Here is a 22,489-nt window from a genome sequence, read left to right as displayed (position 1 = left end):
GCCCAGCAATTCAGTCCCTCAGGGAGTTTGGATGTGTCTGGGGGGCTTCCATGACCTTTCCTTGTACAGGTTGTACTAGTTTCCCCTGTATTGTGTACTAAAAGGACATTACTTTGTTTTTTAAGTTAGCAATACAGTTTTTAGTACACTGTGTATTACATCCTTTACGTTATGTTTCATACTTCTGTTTCCATTGCACACTTACGTTAATGAGCCACAGAAAATCCAGCTGTTGTCCTCATGGTGATTCTTTTCTTGATAAACATGAGTTTTCTACACCCAGACTTATGTGTCATTTTTGGATCTGTGGTTTAGTCACCACTTTCCTTTGGAAAACATAGATCCTATCAAAGTGCTTTTTAAAATTATATTCAGTCCTCAGTTTCCCCTTTGTTGTATAATCAGAAAATCTCCAATTTAGGCTTCTGTTTCTCGCATTTGAAGGAAATTCAGGTAAAGTATGTTACACCAGTCACCTGATTCACAGTTTAAGTAGAGCTTATTATATGAATTTTTTTCCTTCTCTAACTAGTATCCGTATTTTGTAGTTAAAGCCTGTTCTTTTTCCAGATAAAATTCTGTTCAGTAAAAGAGGTTAATTTATTCATTTGTTCTGCCCACTCCCTCCCCCCACCACCGCGCCACACACAGGCCTTTTACAAAAGTAAAGTAATTCTTTCTTTGTAAATGCTAATCTAACAGTCTTATTTGATGACTGTTTTTGGACCCCTTTCTGAGTTTTATACTATACTTTTTTTTCCCCCTATAGCTGTGAGACTCAAAATTCAGCACATTGATCACACATCTACACTACTATTTTGGATGATTTTTGTAATGTCTGCATATTACTGTCCAGTCTATGTAGCCTGGTATTAAGCATGTTTTCCTTAACAGTGAGATTTCCAACCCTTTTTTTACCTAGGGATCCATTATAACCCCCAAAAAGCTTGAAGTGGTAAGAAAGGGAGTAAACTATGCAAAATTGAGTCAAAATTCTGCCTCACCAGCAGCTCCATCCTACCCCACAAACTACCAGGTTTCCCTACCCTCACTATTCTTTGGAGGGGTGTAAAGAGCAAAGGAGAGGATAGAGAACGGGACATGGGTGAAATGAAGGATTTGGAGGCTCAGTGGAATCATACATTTCCCCTTCTAGTGCAAAAACAGTAACAGCCTTTTCCCCCTTTACTGTGTACCCTTCAGGTGTCCTTGGGCGGTGCAAACAGTGAACACACTCACTTTAGGTTAAAAGTTTGATTTTTTAAAAAATCAGCCACTGAAAACCATATAGAGCACAGTTCTACTCTGACACTCATGAGGTAGCTTTGAGTCAGAGTCGACTCTAGGGCAACTGGTTTTATGTATACTTCACTGTATTCATCCATTCAAAAACAGGATTATTGAGCACTCTTAAGTGATGATGCTTCAGATATTGTTGTGATTGTTGTTGTTAGTTGGTGTTCAGTTGGTTCCAACTCACAGGGACCCTATGTACGATAGAACGAAACACTGCCCAGTCCTGCACCATCCTCACAATCACTGTTGTGCCTGAGCCCATAGTTGCAGCCTCTGTGTCAATCCGTTGTGTTGAGGGTCTTCCTCTTTTTTTGCTGACCCTCTACTTTACCAAGCATGATGTCCTTCTCCAAGGACTGATCCTTCCTGATAACATGTCCAAAGTAAGTGAGACTTAGCCTCGTCATCCTTGCTTCTAAGGAGCATTCTGGTTGTACTTCTTCCAAGACAGATTTGCTCGTTCTTTTGGCAGTCCATGGTGTATTTAGTATTCTTCGTCAACACCACAATTCAAAGGCGTCAGTTCTCCTTTGGTCTTCCTTATTCATCATCCAGCTTTCACATGCAGCTTCAGATGTGGTTGCTGTTTAAAATAAAACTATTGTGATAAAATAGGCACATAAGTGACCCCAGTAAACGGGCAGCATGTGGCTGGGTCTCACATAATTGGCACTCACAAGCACCATAACTGCAGAGACAGTTTGCGATTAGATGAAGGTGTCATGGAAAAGGAAACCAGAACTTAAATTGAAACTGGAAGGGAAGAAAGAGGATAGGCATGAAAGGAACAGCATTGAAAATAACCCGTGTCGTACTGTTGCCTTCAAGTCGATTCTGACTCATACTGACCCTATAGGACAGAGTAGAACTGCCCCATAAGGTTTCCAAGGCTGTAATGTTTACGGAAGCAGACTGCCACATCTTTTTCCCGAAGAGCGGCTGGTGGGTTTGAACCATTGACCTTTCAGTTAGAGATGAACACTTTAACCACCATGCCATTAGGGCTACTTGCATTGAAAATAAAACGTGTGAAAACTTTATCTTTGTGTGATGGAGCCCTGCTGATGTCTCCAGCCTTGTCTTGTCCCTTGCTCATGTCCTAGCGATGTTGACTACCTTTCACATTTTGAGCCTGTGATGGTTAAAGTTATGTGTCGACTTGGCTAGGCCATGATTCTCAGTGGTTGGCAGATAATTAAATAATTATCCTCCATTTTGTGATCTGGTGTGAGCTGCCAGTCAGATCAGCCAATCACATCAGTAAAGCCAATCAGAGCCAATCAGCCAAGGAAAGTGACGTTTCCTTGGGGGTGTGGTCTGCGTCCAATATATGTGGGTGTTCTGGCAGAGCTCACCCTCTCCAGATCTGACTTGTCATCCTCTGACCTCTGGTTCTTGGGATGTGAGCCAGCTGCCTGCCGTCTGACCTGCAGACTTTGGGTTTCACCAGCTCCTGCAGCCCCATGAGCCAGCAGCCTGCTGTCTGACCTGCTGATTTTGGGTTTGTCAGCCCCTGCAACCGTGTGAGTCAGGAGAAGCCTCCAGCCTGACATCTGATCCACGGATTTGGGACTTGCCAGCCTCTAGAACTGCGTGAGCCATTTCCTTGAGATAAATCAATCTCTCTCTCTATATATATATGCTTCACTGGTTTTGCTGCTCTAGAGAACTAGCCTAAGACAGAGCCCTTCAGCATCCTTCCTGCTTTGGTGATATCATTTTTGTTATGTCGAGAAAACCCTACCCTTGTCCCAGTATTAATTACATTCTCACTTCAAATACGCAGTTTATATTTCTGTGTATTTACGTGTGTTTTTTTAAAACAAGTTTGTTTTCCTCACATTCAAGAGGGCTCAAATTATGTCTGTTTTGTTCTCCACTAGATTTGTAACCCTTAGGATAGGGCCTGGAAATACTCATGTAGTGAGCAAATATTAAAGTACGAGGAACGTTTGAAAGGCAGTGGCAGCTCTCTTTTCTTAGAACAGAGGGCACGCTCATGGCAGAGAGTAATTAGGCTGGGAAGTCAATAATCTGCCCAGTCTTCTGTGCCAGATTAGGACTTTCGGGGATGTGTGTGTGTGAGAGGGGAGTGTGGGAGATGGAGACCAGTTAGGAGACAGTTGTAGCAATAAGTTACATAGGTTGAAAGGCCTGCTCTAAAGTGTTAGAAGTTAGACCAGAAAGGAGAGCTGATCCAGGACAAACTGCAATGGAAGAAGATTTTACAGGTACTGACAAGTGACTGATTACATGGTGGGGAGGTAACAAGGGGGAGCAGTCAGAGATAGTTTTGAATGTTTTTGGTGCATAATGTTAATTAAGAAAACCCCCTAAAACAAAATTGTATGTACAGTGTGACCTCAACTATATAAAATTATGTGCTGAAAAAGTAGATGTAACTACATTAACATGTGGTTTATCTGTACCTTTTCTGCCTTTGGGTGGTAGGACTATGGATGTTTTTTGTTTTCCTTTTTCTGGAACTTACAACTTTTTTTGAATAAGCATCTATCCAATCAGAAAGTAACAAACATAAAAAAGCCAATTTCAAGCATTTTCATCTAGTTATTTAGTCCTACGCTTCACGGTAATAAGAGGTCAGGTACTTCTCTGGGTGTTCATATATGTTGACTGAATGAAAGGAAAATATATTTGTTTGAGACGATGAATTTTTTGTTTTAATATTGCCGTTGGAAGTAGCTGGACATGTTGTGGAAATATTTAACAGGATTTGGGACTGGGGCTTGGATAGAACTAAAGGTATAGATTAGGGATCACCTGCTTAGTGTCAGAAGGAGCACTGATGGCGCAGTGGTTAAAGTGCTCAGCTGCTAATCAAAAGGTCAGTGGTTTGAAACCATCAGCTGCTCCCAGGGAGAAAGATGGTGGCAGTCAGCTTCCATAAAGATTTACAGCCTTGGAAATCGTATGGGGCAGTTCTTCTCTGTCCTATAGGGTCACTATGAGTCAGAATTCACTCGATGGCAGTGGGTTTTGTTTGGTTTGGATTTGCATAGTGTAGGAGTAGTTGGATTCCCAGGAGCAGATTGCCACGGAAGGATAATTGGAGAGGCAGTTGATCTGGGAAGCTGATGTTTCCCCTGCATCTCAGTTAATTGGACCCCAACATTCCCCAAACTGGAAAATCTCATTCATCCTCTGATAACCATGGTTCATCTTCACTTAAAACATCTAGGTTCCCCCCCCCGCTTCTTAATTTGGTCTTCAGTCTATGCTCTTCTTTTCTTTCTACTTGAATTAAGGTAGTTGGCTTTCCTGTCCCTAAAATAATTTTGGAAACAGATTACAGTTCTAATATTTTCCCATGTTAAGTAACTTGCCAGTGTTACACAATGAGAGTAGGTGGCAAAGCTGGGATTTGAACCCTTTGAGACTCTGCCCTTAGCCACTCCCTGTCCTTAATCTGTGGACAATAAGCACCATTTCAAACATGGGGAACTTTAAATCGTTGCTTTCAGTCGTTGCTTTTTCCCCTTAAACTCTTGTTTGCAATATACTTCCCCCAGTAACATTATTATAAATGCAGTGATTTGTTCACTGGAAAGTCCTTTGTCATTCCACTTATCATACATGTCTTCAGTGATAATTAGGAAATTTTTATGTATAAGTGGAACTTTTATTTTTATATTGTGAGCATCACAATGAGTAAGATCAAAACAATACCAATATTATACATTTTCATAAATCATTAAATATAAAGTGGATTTTTGTTAGGGCATCTGTCAATGAAATGGACTGTGCTGTAAATATTCCCAGATTAGTTCATGTATTCATGGGTAAATATTACTCATTGTAAGAAAGAGAAAAGGTATACTGTCATTTCTATTCCCAGTTTTCATTTTTACCAACGTGACTGCTGAGACACTTGTTGATATGAATAGGTGGGACTAGGAGCTTTGTTATCTCATTGTTAATCAGTTCTTAGTCATTTCAAGTTATATGCCAAAAATTAGACAGTGATCGATTAGTTTTGTTAAAAGCAAAGAATTGACTATCACCCACCTTGTTATGCAGATGTTACAGTCATGCACTTTCTCAGTTTCTGGGAAATGGACCACAAAGGTGTTAGGAAGACATCAAATGGCTATTTATAAATTTTACTGTTATTCTTTCATTTAAAGGTGCCTTGCTTATTCCAGTATATACAGAAAATTTTGATATAAAAATTCTGTATTCTAATAGCAGTGCTTTTTTTTTTAAATTGTACTTTAGATGAAGGTTTACAGAACAAATAGTTTCTCATTAAACAGTACATATAAATTGTTTTATGACAATGGTTAACAACCCCACTACATGTCCACAGTGTCCCTTCTCAACTGTGGGTTCCCTATTACCAGCTTTCCTGTCCCCTCCTGCCTTCTAGCCCTTGTCCCTGGACTGTTGTGCCCCATTAGTCTCATTTTGTTTTATGGAGCCATCTGATCTTTGGCTGAATGGTGAACCTTGGGAGTGACTTCATTACTGAGCTAAAAGGGTGTCTGGGGGCCATGCTTTCAGGGTTTCTCCAGTTTCTATCAGGCCAGTAAGTCTGTTTTTTTTTTTTTTTTTTCCTGTGAGTTAGAATTGTGTTCTACATTTTTCTCCAGCTCTGTCCAGGACCCTCTGTTGTGATCCCAGTCAGAGCAGTCAGTGGTGGTAGCCAGGTATCATCTCGTTGTACTAGACTCAGTCTGGTCTGGTGGAGGCCGTGGTATTTGTGGTCCATTAGTCCTTTGGACTAATCTTTTCTTTGTATCTTGTTTTTCTTCATTCTCTCTTGCTCCCGAAGGGGTAGGACCAGTGGAGTATCTTAGATGGCTGCTCACAGGCTTTTAAGACCCCAGATGCTACTCACCAAGGTAGAATATAGAACATTTTCTTTATAAACTGTGTTATGCCAATGAGCTAGATGTTCTCCGTGACCATGGTCCCCACAGCCCTCTGCCCAGCAATTCAGTCCCTCAGGGAGTTTGGATGTGTCTATGGAACTTCCATGACGTTTCCTTGTACAAGTTGTGCTGGCTTCCCCAGTATTGTGTACTGTCTTACCCTTCACCAAAGTTATCACTTACCTATTGTCTATTTAGTATTTTCCCCAACCCCCACCCCTCCCATCCCTTGTAACCAACAAAGATTGTTTCTTCTTTTTGTGTGTAAACTTTTTCATGAGTTTTTACAGTAGAGGTCTCATACAATATTTATCCTTTTGTGATTGACTTATTTCACTCAGCATAATGTCCTCCAGTTTGATCCATGTTATGAGATGCTTCACAGATTCATCATTATTCTTTATCATTGCATAATACTCCATTGGTTGTATGTACCATAGTTTGTTTATCCTTTCATCTGGTGATGGGCATCTAGGTTGTTTCTATCTTTTTGCTATTGTGAACAATGCTGCCATGAACATGGGTGTGCATCTGTCTATTCATGTAAAGGCTCTTACTTCGCTAGGATATTTTCCTAGGAGCAGGTTTGCTGGATCGTATGGTATTTCTATTTCTAGCTTTCTAAGGATCACCGTATCATTTTCCAAAATGGTTGTATCATTTTAATAGCAATACTTTTTTTTTTTTTTAAACGAAATCCTTTTATCTTGTCACTGCAAATTTATCTTAATTGATGGAAAATTTACACCATATAAGCCTGTTTGCAAAGCCAGAAGTAATGGTCAACTGAAGTTGCCAAATCTGACTTAACTTTTATTAGAAAAAGTTGAACTCATTTGTCAATTCAGATAAATGTATGCATACGCATTTTGAGAAAAATTATAAAAACACAGTAATAAGTTATGGAATGAGTCTTGTAAGGTGGATTACTAGAACATTCAATAGTAAAATGTAGAGCTAATAAAATTTATTCAATTTATAATAGAAATGCTATTTCTCATTACTTAATTTGTAATGATATACTATAACAAATAACTTATGTAACTTATATACAAAATGATAATATGTAAAAAGTCATGCTATTACTTTGATAAATGTGTTTCTGTATCACAATATGGTGTTGGACTTAAGGAACAAATTAGATAAAATCTGTATATAAAAACATTTGTTGATTTTGTCAGATCTCAGTTGACATCCTGTGTTTATGTATTTAATGAAAGAGAAAGTTATATATTGGTAAAAATGAACTACCTTGTCATTAGGTTATAGTTCATTAAGTTTTTTAGTAGGATGGAGAAAATATTCAATATTTTATAAAATAAAGATGATTACTGATAGTTGGAATTAATATTTGATATTATTTAATTGGTTTATTACTGTCTTATTAAATGATAAACATATTTTCTGGAAGAAATTGTGAAATTTCTATTCACAGGTTTTATCCAGTGTATCTTACAAAGTTTGAGACTGAGGAATGTATTCGAACTGGATTTAAAAGAGCAGGCATTACTTATATGTGCTTAAGGCCTTTTCTTTCCAGGTAATGACACATCCTATGGATGAGGATTGAGAATAGGTGGAAAGAATCACTTACCTTTGAAAATGTAGGGAAAAAGCCATTTTAGTGTGGGACACTTTTGCTTTGCTCTCACAGGAAACTTTGTAAAGAGTGATACATTATTAAAATAGCATGGAAATGGTAAAGTCATTACCACTGCCCCATTTTACATTATATCTGAATTCTGAACATTCCAAAATAGGCCCAAATACCAGGTTCTAGCTACAATTTACCCTTGTATGTATAGTCAGGGAAAGAGGAGACTTTAGCGGGTTCAAGGTGCTTTTACCAATCATTAAAGGAGGCTTTCCCAAAGGTATTAAATGGTCAATTATTTTGGCACCCGGGAGAATTTTACGGGCTGGGCCAGTGCACCGTATAAAATAAGTGGAGGTATGCTTTTATTTTGTAAAGAAGGAAGGGGCAGTTTTCCAAGGAGAGATGGCAGTGGCTAATCTGTATGTTTTGTTCTGTTGTACATGGGGTCGCCATGAGTTGGAACCGACTTGTATGCACCTAACAGCAACAACGATCTGCATGAGCACGCAGTCCTATTCTCAGCTACATCAATTTTAGGAAAGAGTAAATACAGAAGTTTAGGATCTGGAAATTGAGTCCCTGCAACTTCAGCCTCTAGGAGGGCCTTCCCATACCCAGGTTTAGTCATATCATAGTTCAAAGTTCACTGGGTTAAGGCATCTCTCTCTGGACTATTATGAAAACGTCCTGTGCTGTTCTCTGAGCCACCCTTGCCCCTCAGGTCCATGATTTTCCATGGAGCATGTGGATGGGGCAGGTGAGAGCTGTGTGTCAGAATCACCTATGGTAGTTTTTCAAAGTGAACATGACCCTCTTCCCTCTCTAATATTCTCCTTTAGGGGTCTGTTGCTCTTTGGATGAGGTTCCTTCGGCACCTTGGTTCTGATGGACATGTGTCCTGGTCACCAAGCTGACAACCTTTTCTTTTAACTAAACTTCTGGGCTCTTTTCAGAGTTTTATTTTTAAAATTCAGAATCATTTTCATTTTATAAAATGTTTAATATATTGTATCTCCTATTAACAAGAAATAAACGTTTATTATCAGCTTTCAATAAGTTTTTGCCTTCAGGATTAAGACTTCTTGCTGTCTACCCTTCTGATCTTTGTAGATTTATCTCCATGTATTTTGCCTCAACGCTGAACATTCTTGGGGTGTACTCAGTTCTCTTACACATACCCCCTGAGGTCAGTGGTTCTCAAAATATGTTCCCTGAACATCAGCATCATCTGGAGACTTGTTAGAAATGCAAATTCTTGGTCCCCACCTCAATCCTACGGAATCTGGTGAGTTTCTGGGGAGAGGATCCAGCGTTCTGTGTTTTAATAAGCCCTCCAGGTGATTCTGATGCATATAAAGTTTGAGACCCAATGTCGGAGTTCCTTCTGCTAGAGTGCTTTCCTCTTCCGTGGCCTGCCAAATTCCAAGACTATGCCTTCCTAAGAGAGTCACCTTCTCTTATGTGCTCCTCAGTACTTTATCACATCTCTTGTACAGCGTTTGTATTGCATGTACTTGTCTACCTTTGAAGATGGAGAGCACAGTATTAATTACTTTTGCATCTGCATGCAGCACCTAAGTCAGGGAGAAGTTACTGACTGCTGGTGAGTAAATGAATGTATGCGTGAATGAAGGAGGAGTGGTGATGAATAGGGTCAGCTGCTGTGAAGAGATCAAGGAGAATAATGACAGTCAATGAAAGTCATTGGCTTTCATAGTAAAGCTGATGTTGGTGACCTCTGAAATGCTTGTTTCAGCAGAGTGATGGGCAAGAAGCCCAGATTCTGAGGAGTTAGGGACTTGCAACATGATGAAGACTTGCAAGTTTCCAGAGTTTCTTATTGATAGTTTATCTAAACATATGATAGAAGCAGAATTTTCTTTGGAGTAATAGCTAAGTGACCTTAGACCAGTTACTTTACCTCATTGAGCTTGTGATCTCCAGAAAGGTAATATTAGTAATACCGTGTGGGTTTGTTTTTTAAAGGATTGAAGGAGATTATTGTAACTTCCTAGAATGATGCATGACATGTAGTTGGTACTTAGATGGTCATTTCCGTTATTCTACCTGCCTTTTTTTTCTTTATTAACACTATTGAAGGCTTCCATCACCCTTTGTAAATTTCTATAAGATATGAAATTGATAAGGATGCTTTATTTCAGTCATTGGAGAAATTATGAATTGTATTTGGCCTGGAACTAACTTACTGTTAGTTTAACCACTGATAGCTACATGATATCCAGCTGGAGAAGTTCCCCAAAACCTATTGCCATCTAGTCAATTCTGACTCACAGTAACATTATAGGACAGGGTAGAACTGCCTTATAGGGTTTACAAGACTGTAATCTTTATGGAAGCAGACTGCCACATGTTTCTCCCGTGGAGCGGCTGGAGGGTTTGAACCACCAGTCTTTCAGCTAGTAGCCAAGCAGTTAGCCACTGTGCCACCAGGGCTCCTTGTTGTATTAGTTTGGACTGTTTTAATAGTTTCAAGGTACAAAATCCCACTTTAAGCCAACTTAAGGGAGTGATGGAGGGGGAGGGGAATGAGAGAGGCTTATGCAACTGAGAAGTCCAGGGATAGCACTAGCCTCTGACACTGCTAGATCTTATGGATCAAATGATACTGTCAATACTTGGTCTTTCAGCACAACTCTCCTCCATGTTAGTTGCATTCTTAAGTATATCTACCAACTACAGATTTAGAGGAAAGAAAACCTCTCAGTAGTTCTAACCAAAACACTGGATTCAGTCTCACTGTCCAGACTTGGCTCACTTGCCCATTCTTGAACCAGTAGTTGTGGTCAGTGGACTGGGATATATTGATTTTCCAGGCCTAGCTAGAGCATATTCACTGAGTGTAGGGAAGGAGTGGTTCCTCGAAGGGAAATCTAGTTGCTGTTACCAGAATGATGGGGAGTGGATGCAGAGCAGGCAAAATGATGGATATCATCTTACTGTATAAAAAAGTACCACTTGTATAGAAAAATTTAGTAGCTGGTTAGGTCCATAAAGTATAAAAAGTAGTTGCCCATCCTCCTGAACAAGTTCTTGCCTTACCTTTACCCCACTCCCATTGGCCTAATTCACACTCCTAACCTACCAAGTTTTAGATCCAGACTTGAATCTTTTACAGTCAGTTACACGGAGGTCATGAAATTTAGGCAGAAGTCCAGTCCTCAGCTTCCAGATACTATAACACTTAGATAATCATTAGTTGCCCTTTGATCCACCAAGGAAACTTTCCCACAAGTTGGTACAACTTGGTGACTCAGTATAATCAGGTAATTTATAAAGCAGAAATTTTTGATATGTTGAAGAAATTCAACGGATTGTAATCTTTGATATTGTTTATGCTGAAATTTGCAGTTGACATCTGCAAGCTGGGCAGTTTCCTATTTTTCAAGCTTTTGTCTATGGATTACCTTCCTGATAATTGTTCCCTTGACTGTACTCTTAAGGCCTTTTCAAGATCTTCTGTTGACTTTCTTTAAATATCTGGCCTACCCTTTCATCCTTCATATCAGGTGTTTGTAAACTACTGTCCAAATCTGGCCAAACACGTGCTCTTTTGGATAAAGTTTTATTGGAACACAAACACACCATTTGTTTATCTTGCCTGTGGTTGCTGTCCAGCTACAATAGCAGAGGTGAAGAGTTGCTAACGAGTACGTATGACCCACAGGCCTAAAATATTTCCTATCTGGCCCTTTAAAGAAAAAGTTACCAACCCCTGTTCTATATTATGTGGCTTATAACAGTATTTCTACTTCTTGACATATGGCATGCTTATGAAGAAGAATTAAGCAATGTCCTTATAATACTCTTACTCTCTAGTGTTTGAAAAAACATGTTTAGGGAAATAGTTACTGGTTCCACCTTTTTTCTTTCAGTTTTCTGAGCAACTTCTTTTTATTTTTATTTATTTCTGAACCCTTAACAGTTTAGTCCTCTTCATCTTCTAAAATTGCCAGCCCTTTTTAAGGAGTGGGAGAGAAGAGAGACCATGGCTTTCCACGCAGCATTTGAACACATTTGTACAGAGACTTGCCTGTATTCAATGCAGAAATACAAGGTGCTAAAAATATGCATAAAAATCAGGCTTTCGTGTCATTTTATTTCCCCTCTACTGAACTCTTTCAAGTTCATATTTGTTGTGGTCATAGCAGTGTATTTTGTGAAGAAGTATTTGAGATGGGCCATAAACATCGATGAAGGGAAAAAGGAGAAGAAGTGGATTTCATTTCTGATTTTCCCCTGATCTGGTCACAGGAGTCTGTAAGCAGAGCAGCCACTCTTCAGAAGGCTGAGTGGTTAAGCTGTACTTGAAGAAGAAGAGGGATGATAATACCTCTTTCCTGCTTTTCTGCAGCTTAAATGCCCTGCGGAGTGAGAGAAGACTTCAATCCCTAGGCTTGTGAATTCCTTATCTTTCCCAAACGTTAAATTAATTTTTAAGGCTATTTATTCAAAGTTGATTTAACCACTAGAATAGGAAAGATCAGACAAATCAGCTGCGAGAAATGAAGTGTGAGGGAACCAGAACTCTTTGACAAAGTATTCCTGGGGGTAAATGTGTTGAATGAAGCCAGCGGGTAAATGATAAGGGCCTTTACACTGTGGATGTAAGAAAGCAATTTATCAAGAGTACATGAACTCTCTGGTGACCACCAGTCAGGAGGAAATGAGAGTGGAGGAGGAGCCCTGAAAAAATACATTTGAAATACTAAAAAAAGCATGCGCACGCACTTTTAAATACCTACATTATTATGCAGAAATATTGGTATATTAAAATTGGACTTGCTTAAAGTGCACTTGTACTGTTGCCCGTACTGTTATGGGATAAGATTTTAGGGAGAGCAATTGAGAAGTGGTTTAGAACTTGCAGAAAATTGTGGGTACTCTCAGATGTAGTTATAACTTGAGCTGGATGCTGTTGTCTGATATTCATTCACCTAACTCCTGAGATTAAATGACCATCTTTCAGACTCAGATGTTTATCTTTCTTAATCTCTAAAAGGCAAACGCGTATAATTCTGACAGGTAATTCTAATGCCGTTTTGTTCTGTTAAGGATTGAAAGCATACTCATTTATTATTTCATTAATTTTGGCGGTATCTTTTTGATGAGACAGTGCTATCCTAATTGTTCACTTAAGAGAAACTGAGGCAAAATGTAATTTCATTATCTGTAATAGGATTCTGAGTAACTCAAATATGGATGGGGATAGAGCTTATCACCCTATCTTTGCTTCCAGTTCTAAGGGAAATACATGATTTCTTAGATTTGAGGAGGAAAAGAGCCCCAGTTGTTGAGGTACTAATTTCATGAAAAGTATTTAGTGGTCAGTCCCCAAATTTCAGCTAACAGTTTGTTGAAATACACAGAAATTCCCAAATGTTTATTTTTTTTCCATTTTCATCTGATACAAACCTTTGTGAGGGGTGTTAATAAAGTGTCTAAATTATGACTTGAATTTCTTTCTTTCTCTTGACTAACTTCCAGAGACAACATACCAGTGAACAAGAAAATATTTAAAAGTGAGCAGCAAGGGAGAAAACTGGGAGAACTAAGTCACCGGATAATCTCCCTTACCTAATTCAACTTGAGTTAAATTCCTCACCTACTACAAAGATGTCACCTTTCCTTATTTCTTCTAAATTGAGCTTTTACCCCCATAGTCTAAGGAGCCCTTGTGACAGAATGGTGATTTAAGTGCTCAGCTACTAACAGAAAAGTTGGTGGCTCAAACCTACCAGCAACTTCATGGGAGAAGAGACCTGGTGGTATGCTCCCATGTAGATTACAGCCTAGGAAACCCTATAAGGCGCTTCTACTCTGTCATATAAGGTTGCTGTGAGTCAGAATCAACTGGACAGCACATAACAATAATCCCTATAGTCTAATGAACCCCCTTTTAAGCCATTTAGGTATTATTAGGGGGTGAACCTTATTAAACTTACTGATTGAGCCTGCTTTTATGGCTGAATCTCAGATTGTGTTTTTGGTGGAGGGAAGAGGGCACCCTGACAACTTGGGTTGCACCATAGTTCAGTTAGCAAATTAATTAGATTTTTAGAGCCAACCGCAGTTATTTAGAAGTATCCTCAGTGGCTTTCGTTCTGAATGTTGAATGTGTTTTGTATTTGCTGTACTCTGCAGTTTATAAACACAATGAATTAAAAAAAAAAAAAAAAAACAGAGGGGATGGGAAGAGAGCTGTTACATTGGAAAATCCTGCTTAACCATCTGTGGTTATCATCCATAGCAATGGTGCTCTGATAACTTCCAGTAACTTGTTCCCATTTCTTCTGTGTCTGCTCTCTCCCTCTATCTCTTGACTCCCACCTCCTCTCGAACTTGGTGGGACCACACAGCCTTGGATAAACTCAGCACACAGCACCTCTACCACCCCACCCAAGTGGAGATCGTGCAGTCCAACGTGGTGTTTGACATCAGCAGCCTGATGCTCTATGGGACGCAAGCAGTGCCTGTGCGACTAAAGATCCTGCTGGACCGTCTCTTCAGTGTCCTCAAGCAGGAGGAGGTGCTGCACATACTGCACGGCCTGGGCTGGACTCTTCGGGACTACGTGCGGGGATACATCCTTCAGGTAGGGGGAGGACGTCAAATGCTGGTGTCTAGAGCCAGCTCTGGGTGGGGTTGGGTGAGAGCCCTTGGAAAACCCAGTCTCCTTCCTGCCCCTCGCAAACACAGGCATGCACATCCTCCTCTTGTTAAGTACTCATTTTGGCAGGCTTGTCAGAGAATTGGAGAGAAGGATAGATGTCCCAGCAGGCTGACATGGGGCCTCCGTTGTGTGGATTAGGAGGGAAAAAGTGTTCTGTTGCTACATGTTATGAAGTTTGCACCTTTTTTAATTCATCTCTCTCCCCCTACAATGTGGGCTTTCTGGCTTCTCCAACAAGTCTTATTTTAGCCCTACTAAAAGCGAGGGCACTTTGAGTTGGGTGATTGGTATGTGAAGATCTGAGATTAAGCTTCATCTGGGTTTATTAGAGCTTTATCTCGCCACTTAATTTGTAGGCATGGTGTTTTTCCTTGTTTGATGTGTACCTTCACTATTTATTACCTCTTCATCCAAATCAAAGGAAGAAAAAGTGTGACCAATATAAACTCCTGCTTTTATAACCTGTAAGCCCTCACGTCACAGCCTTCAGAGTTCTACATTCCGAAGAGGCAGATATGGTTATAGGTATGGCCTTCACAGCACCTGTTTGTGCAGCCTCGAGCCCCTCCTTTTTATCAGTGGCACTTCCGATCTGGTAAGGGCTTTGACTTACCCAGAGGACCCAGCCTTCCCCAACCTCTCTTAGTTGTGTTGCAGTGTGTCATGAATCATTTTCCATTGTGTCCTTTGCTTCTGAAATGTTTTTATGGTCGCTGTCTTTCTGCAACCCTTGAGGGGTAAATGTTGAGAACAGCATGTTGGGAGACCCCAAGATCTAAGAAAACTGCACTGGACTATGATAAAACACCCCTTCCCACCAGAGGAGATTGCAATTTGAGAAGGTAGAATCTGAAGCAAGTTTTGAAATTTGCTGGGGAGATAGTACCAGGAAAATAGAGAAAAAGTTATTGGCTTTGGCTGTGCCAGCCTTACATAGCACTGGTGGTTATCTCCTAATGTTTAGTTCCCTGACACCACCCAGTGCTTTATGGAGGGCCCACACCCCCAGCTTGGTATGTGATGAGTGGGGAGCCTCAAGTCTCCCTGCAGCTCTCTCTCCCCACCTCACCTCCACTTTAAACTCGGAATAAAAACACACACACTCCTGTCATTCTCCTGTGCAGCACCTCCCAAAAATACATCTGTGTTAACCAGCGCAGGAACGCAATGGAGGGATAGTGAGTAGAAGTAGAGAAAGATAAGAGAGGTGGAATACCCTGTCTGCCCCATGACCACTTTATTTACCATCAAATCGTTTCTTACTTTAGCGAGGTGTCAACTTGGAAGGCACAGGAAACTTGGCCCTCAGAAGATGAGATGGTGATGATAATAGTTAATAATTACATGTTACATTTTCTGTTTACAGAGTACCTTCATAAGCATTATCTCATTTACCTCAGGACTGGGACATTTCAGTGGCGGGGTGGGAAGATAAGTCCTGGGTGGTCAGGGGACATGGTGGAGGCACAAGGTCCAGGAGGGTGGGGACCAGGAAAAATAAAGTAGGGGGCCAGTTTCACAATTTCTGCTTCTGCTGGTCCTGAGACGCATACAGCGCCACGTTCTCTGCAGTCGTGCCCATAATGTGATTATTAACATCCATTTTGGGTGGATTCTACCCTACGCAATGGAACAAATCTCTTGCAGATTTTTGAATGGGATTGTTAACTTGGTCAAGCACACTTTCCTTCATTAAAAACTGACAGGTCTTTTGCCTCAGTTCAGTTCCGTCATTACTGCCTATAATATGATGCTTAGTTCCATCATCAGTGTTGTATTGCACTTCCACTTGTACATTTTTATCTAAGGTATCTAGAGCATATGCATTGTCTTTTTCTGTCCAAACAAATAGATATGTGCATGACTATCCTGATATTGCCATCTTAACAACCCAGCTCACTGGTGCATTTTGACAGCAGTAAACATAGAACCTGCTGGATTTTCTGTGCTATGATCCTGTTTTTTGCCTTGACCAGTGCCTGTTCTTTATTTTATTTGAAATAATATTAATGTGTTAATTCTTCCCCAATATTTCAACATCTCTGCAAGGCAAGTATAGAAAATGTACTCCTTTAAAATGTACTCCCTTCATCAGTTCCTTCTTATTTCTTTTTGTACGAGGGCCCAGGATTTAAAGATACAAAATTACAAAGAAAAATAAGTATGAGAGGAAAATTCAGCAAAACCGCAAACTAAAATTATAAAGTTTCTCATGTGGGGGTGAGATATTGTGTATGAAGTACGTTGACATTTATCAAGATATTTAAATTATAAATGATTTTGATGAAGTCTTAAATTAAAAAATGTAGTTTATAATTTGTTTCTCCATGCAGAGCCTAGAATTGATGTTTTGAGAAAAATCATAGCTGAGTTTTACATTAGGGGAATTCTAGGTTTAGTTTGTCTTGTTTTATTGATTGGATTGACGTAATATAGATTTTATTTAAGTGATTTTGTTTCGTCATTCAGCATTGATCATCCACTTGTTCCTTGTGAAAACAGTTCTTTGCTTAGAAAAACAGCAAGAGGTTGAAGGACCCAAGACGTAATGGAGAAAATGCTCATTTAAAAAAAAAACAAAACAAAGGAGTGCTGCTATAGAAATAAACTCTTATTTTCTAAAGCAGTATTATTAGATTATTGGTTGCTATTGAAAAAAAATTACACGTAGTAATGATAGGTATGCATGAATGACTTTGAATATAATTATATATAGCATTTTCATACAAGTAGACTATAAAATGTGCATCTGAAGGTTGTGGAACCCTATGATGCACTATTAGTGCACCAGTCATTTTATCTGGCTAAAACTCAATTGTCTTGTAGCCCTCAAGGCATCAATTTTAGCATTATTGCTCTCAACAACAGTATATTGAATATTATGTCAGTTAAAGGAGAGTAATTATCAAGGCAAGTTAGGGTGGCTGTTAGCCTTACCACATATTGACTTGGTTAGCAGTTGGCTATAGATTGTGTTACTGGGCAAATGAAGATGTACAGTAAGTTGAACTGGTCAAGCCAGCATATTAATTTAACTCTCTCTGGGCCCAAACCTGCATCCTTTATGTGCACACAGCTACCCCTGGCTTCAGAGACAGTTTTGAATATGGAAGAATAGCAGGTGTCTGACCTGATTTTGAATTGGGGGAAGAAGGGGAAGCAGGTCATTTAAAATGATCATTTGAAAGGATGTATGAAGAAGTTACTATTAAAAGGAAAAGGGAGATGACTGTGATTCCACAGATTCATTTAAAAGATTGACAATCAGTCAAGTATCTTGTACTGTTTTAATAAAAAATTACTTTTCACTTATGTGATTATCTCTGTCATTCATAAGCTAGCCAGCTACGTGGAAAATGCATAACATCGTTTGGACTAGGATCGTTTTAAGAATCCAGGTGATATTCTAAAGGTAAAGAACCTAATATTTCCCCGTGTATTTATTAAGATAGTCACTCAGAAGTACAGAAAATATGAGGTAAATGTTAAACATTATCCCCCCCCCTGCAAAAAAGAGGAAATACTCACTTAGATGCTAACATCTAAACGTAAGAGAATGTAAGTTTTTTTTTTTTTTTTCCTGCTAACAAGTAGTTTTAATTTCAAGTTTATGTCTCCTGGTACCTATATTGACAGCAAATTAAAGCACCCTACCTTCCTTTCCCCATTTTCCCTGTCTTTGACCTAGGAAATAACAATATAGATGATTATCATTGTTGAATTTAATCATTTAAAAATCAAGTTTTCACACAGCCTGTGTTTAATTTGAACACGTAACTGGATTGCCTGGGCTTGTACACCAGCCAGTCTGAAACTCTCCTTTCTAAATGGGCCCTGCCAGAATTCAGAGAACCGTATCGGATATTCTGAATAACTAGCTGAGGTGTCCTCAGCCTTGTGAGAGGCACAGTTTTAGTCATCTATGTCTTGAAACAATCAGAGTAACTAGAACAATCAGTGTTTCAAAGAGCATTTCCCAGAGTATTTTGGGGGGCCTGAGTCTTTGGGGGCCCCACTTTATATCTGGGATAAGCTACACACTGGACCCTGCTCTTAGAACTTCGTGCTACATGTTAGCATAGTAAAGACTCTGGGAAGCTCTGGAGAATGTGGCCTGTGGGAGTAGGTAAGTAGCTTTCACCACCCTCTCCCACTTCATAGCTTGTTCCAATCAGGCTTACCAGAAGTCTTCAGTTCCTAACCACACTCAGCTCTTCTCCAACTTTGGGCCATTGCACATGAGATTTTTTTCTGCCTGGAATACCCTACACCTCTTTCTGCAAGGGTAAATTCTTGTCCTTCACGTGTCAGCTGAAAGTCTCGCTTTCTCTTGGTGGCCTTTCCTGACCAGCTTAACCACACATGTTTTCTGATGTGGATCTATCTCATGACTTTACTTTCATTGAAGCTCTTATCACGATTTAAAATCAATCAATTAATTAAGTCAACTGTTAAATGTTTTTCCTGGCTTCCTCACTAGAGAAGGCCAGAAAGGCAGGGAGGGCACTCAGTAAATATTTGTTAATGAATGGGTAAAGAAACCTGTTTAACTTGGTACAGCCTGATGTTTCACCATGGAACTCATGGGACATCCAGTAAACTCACTTGGCCAAAGGGTCCTTGGTCTTTCTTCAGGCTTCCTAGGAACTAGTTCCTGTAGCAACAGCTAGGTTGTTTAGGGCAATGAGAAGAGATGCAAAGTCTCCCACACTTCTAGCTAGTGGTCTGTGTTGAAACAATATTTTGTGGTATCCATGTGGTGGAAAATGTCAATATTAAGCAAACATTTGTATTTAAACTGTCCTTTGCAGAGTGAGTTCACATCTGTCGACTCTTTCGATCCTCTTACACCATCCTCTTGTAGATATTGTCGGTGAATTAACATTTGGAGTAGTTGAGGCTCAAAGGGGTTAAGTGACTTTCCTGTTAACACAGAAGCTGTTAGTTGGCCCAGTTTATGCCTGATAAGCTTCCCAAGGATAGGAGCTACATACCTCTTGTTCACGGTTGTAACTTAGTACCCAGCACTCAGCCCCCAGCCTCGCACATAATGGGCCTTAGTAAATGTTGGAGGGAGAGAGGGAGGAAGTTTTGAACTCAGGTCCCTGACTTTATGGGCAGTATTTATGTTGGGTTTCTGTTTTTTGAAGACTTCAGTGGCTGTCTTTTCAGAATGTAATATTTGATATTCTTGTAGCATTAGAATGGCATTGCTTGGGGGGAAAGAGAGGGCCCTAGAGTCCTGAGCTGACAGACTCACCTAAACTCCTTCTTGTATTTAGTAGGAGATCATATACACATCTGCCCTTAGGGGGAACGTTAGACGAAATTGGTTCCTCTTTTTTGTTCCTTTCCTCTGCTCTTTCCTCTGCCCCTGTTCCCTCTCAACTTTCCAAGAGCAAAACTTGTTCCCTGCATCTGTTTTTTATCATTAATACTTCAGTGTAAATTCAGTTCTTCAACTTACCTTTCCCAGGGATACAGGCCTTTTTGTACTTGAGTATTTGTTAAAATGACAATAGACTTTTTACCTACTTAATTAAATTTTAACCGTATCATATAGAAGGAGTAGAACATAGATGAAGTAGCTTTTCTTTGGGTCGAAAGAAGCGTATTAAGTTGGATGGTATCCCTAATTGCAAGATGGATAAAGGAGCACTGGCTAGTGAGTTAGAGGATTGAGTTAAAGCCCCTGTTCTACCATTGATTCTTTTCCATTCCAAGCTATAGTTTCTTTATCTTTAAAATGGAAGTAACGCCTTATATACCTCTGACCTTTGCCAGTGGCTAAAAAGATGACATGAAATAATGTAGATGAAAGCATTTTGTCAACTTTGACTTAATAAGTTGGTATCTTTCACTTATATCTGTCTATACATAAAGCTAGCTCTGACTAATTATAAGAGGGAAAGACCAGCTGCAGAACATGTTGTCTCTAAAGATGTCAAATAGTTAGAAAAAGATAAAAAGTAAGTTTTAGTCTTTGGTCAGTATCAGCAAGATAAATGCCAGTTGTTTTAGCAAGTAGATCCTGTGTTTTAGCAAGTAAAACCTAGTGGCCTACACAATGGGAGTTTATTTCCTCACTCTCAGCAAGACCAGAGATGATTTGGGGACAGAAGATTTAGGGCCTCTGCCATTTTATGGCTCTGCTATTCTGTGGTGTTCGAATTCCTCATCCAGGTGCAGTCAGAAGAGAGAGGGTTGAGGTTCTTTGATGGAGGTTTTCAAGGGCCAGTCCTGTAAGTGGAGTAGGTCACTACTTCCCACATCCCACTCATCAGAACTTAACATCTAAATGGGGCCATGTGAGTCAGCGGAGCTAAAACATGTAATCCCTGGCTAGGAGCCATTCCCAGCAGCTCTCTGCACCATGGAAGATGAACACAGGTCTCCTCCACACTCAGATGTGGTAGAATTGCCATGATCTACATTCCTTTTATACAGTTGCACTGGCAAAGCTTAGTGTTGTAGAGTTGTGCGGTCAAGGCAGGTTCATGAGTTTCAACCCTAACCCCAGTTTTTGCTAGGTGTGTAAAATAGAACCCATTGCCGTTGAGTTGATTCTTACTCATAGCGACCCTGTTGGGCAGAGTAGAACTCCCCCATAGGGGTTTCCAAGGAGCAGCTGGTGGATTCAAACTGCCAACCTTTTGGTTAGCAGCTGTAGCTCTTAACCACTGCATCATTAGGTCTCCCAGATGTGTAAAATAGGCCTGTGTTTTTACCTACCTAAGCTTCGGTTCTCTCATATGTAAAACAGGAATACTAGTAGTACCTCATAGGGTTGTTGTGAAGATAAATTAAGAGGATGCATATAAAGCATTTAGCAGTGCCACTTAGTGTAAGCATCCATTAAATGTTCACTATTACTATAATGATGAAGATGATAATGATTTACTAACTACATGGTCATTTTAGAATTTTGTTTTAAAACTGCCTTAAAATTCTGGATTTTTATGTTTCACTATGCCTCAGAGCAGATTGCCTTCCATCAAGTCAGGAAAGGGTAGTTACTATTCAATACATACACATACATGCACACATACACAGAAGTATGCATGTACCTGATTATAAGTGGGAGGCAGGAGTATAATAAGACCGTGGACTTTAGAGTGGGACAGACTTGGGTGTGAATCTTAGTGCCACCTGTTGATGCCTTTTTAAATTAAACTAGATCACTTAAGTGGCACAGTGGTTAAGAGATCGGCTACTAGCCAAAAGGTCAGCAGTTCAAATCCACCAGCCACTCCTTGGAAACCCTATGTGGCAGTTCTGCTCTGTCCTGTAGGGTCATTATGAGTTGGAATCGACTCAACGGTAAAGGTTTTGGTTTGGTTTAGATCACTTAACATATTTGAACATCAGTTTCTTCATCTATAAATTGGAGAAATTACTGGGACTTATCCAATAGGATTGTTAGAAACATTAAATGAAATTGTATTTAAAAAGCACTTAATACAGTGATTAGTTCATAGCATTCTTATTGTTAATCATTACTACATTGTATGAGCACGAGTTTGTGTATATGCATGTGTGCGCACACATATTGTTTATGTTTGCTTGCTTGTTTGTTTTAAGCGGTGACTTACTGAATAAATGACACTATCACTTTTACCACCGTTACATTCCCCTCTTTCACCAACTCCTCCTGTCTTCATCCAAGCCCATGGCATAGAATGAATGAGTACTTACTGAATTTGTAAAGATGATAGAGTATCTGGGCTTTTACCATATGGTACAAAATAAAACCTATTTTAAATAGGCAACCTTTTCTGTATTATCTGACCTTTCAGATTTTTAGGAAATTTCAGGAGCCACAAGGAAGAGTGGGCCTAGGTATAAATTCACTTAGGTAGTCCCTCAAATACCAAATTTTATTGATTAATTACTCTGTGCTGGGTGCATAAGAGCAGGGCTCTCAGGAAGCACATACTCTTAACAGGTAACGCCCCTATAACAGGTGAGTTGTATGATGAATAATACAAGAACATACAGATGACCCATAGCATT

At 39.7% G+C, this 22,489-nt stretch overlaps 1 protein-coding gene across 2 annotated transcripts in view; it reads left to right on the top strand.

Annotated features, from left to right (window-relative positions):
- Positions 1-22,489, top strand: part of BNC2 (basonuclin zinc finger protein 2) — a 319,682-nt gene that overhangs the window by 166,325 nt on the left and 130,868 nt on the right. For both annotated transcript variants that reach the window (XM_023728635.1, XM_004373507.2), the window contains one exon: positions 14,163-14,398. In XM_023728635.1, coding sequence (XP_023584403.1) covers positions 14,163-14,398 — 236 coding nt within the window. The remainder of the gene's footprint in view (positions 1-14,162; positions 14,399-22,489) is intronic.

This window comes from Trichechus manatus, unplaced genomic scaffold (assembly GCF_000243295.1).
Source record: "Trichechus manatus latirostris isolate Lorelei unplaced genomic scaffold, TriManLat1.0 scaffold00025, whole genome shotgun sequence".
In the NCBI taxonomy this organism is placed as follows: domain Eukaryota; kingdom Metazoa; phylum Chordata; class Mammalia; order Sirenia; family Trichechidae; genus Trichechus; species Trichechus manatus.
This window is presented reverse-complemented; position numbering and strand designations above follow the sequence as displayed.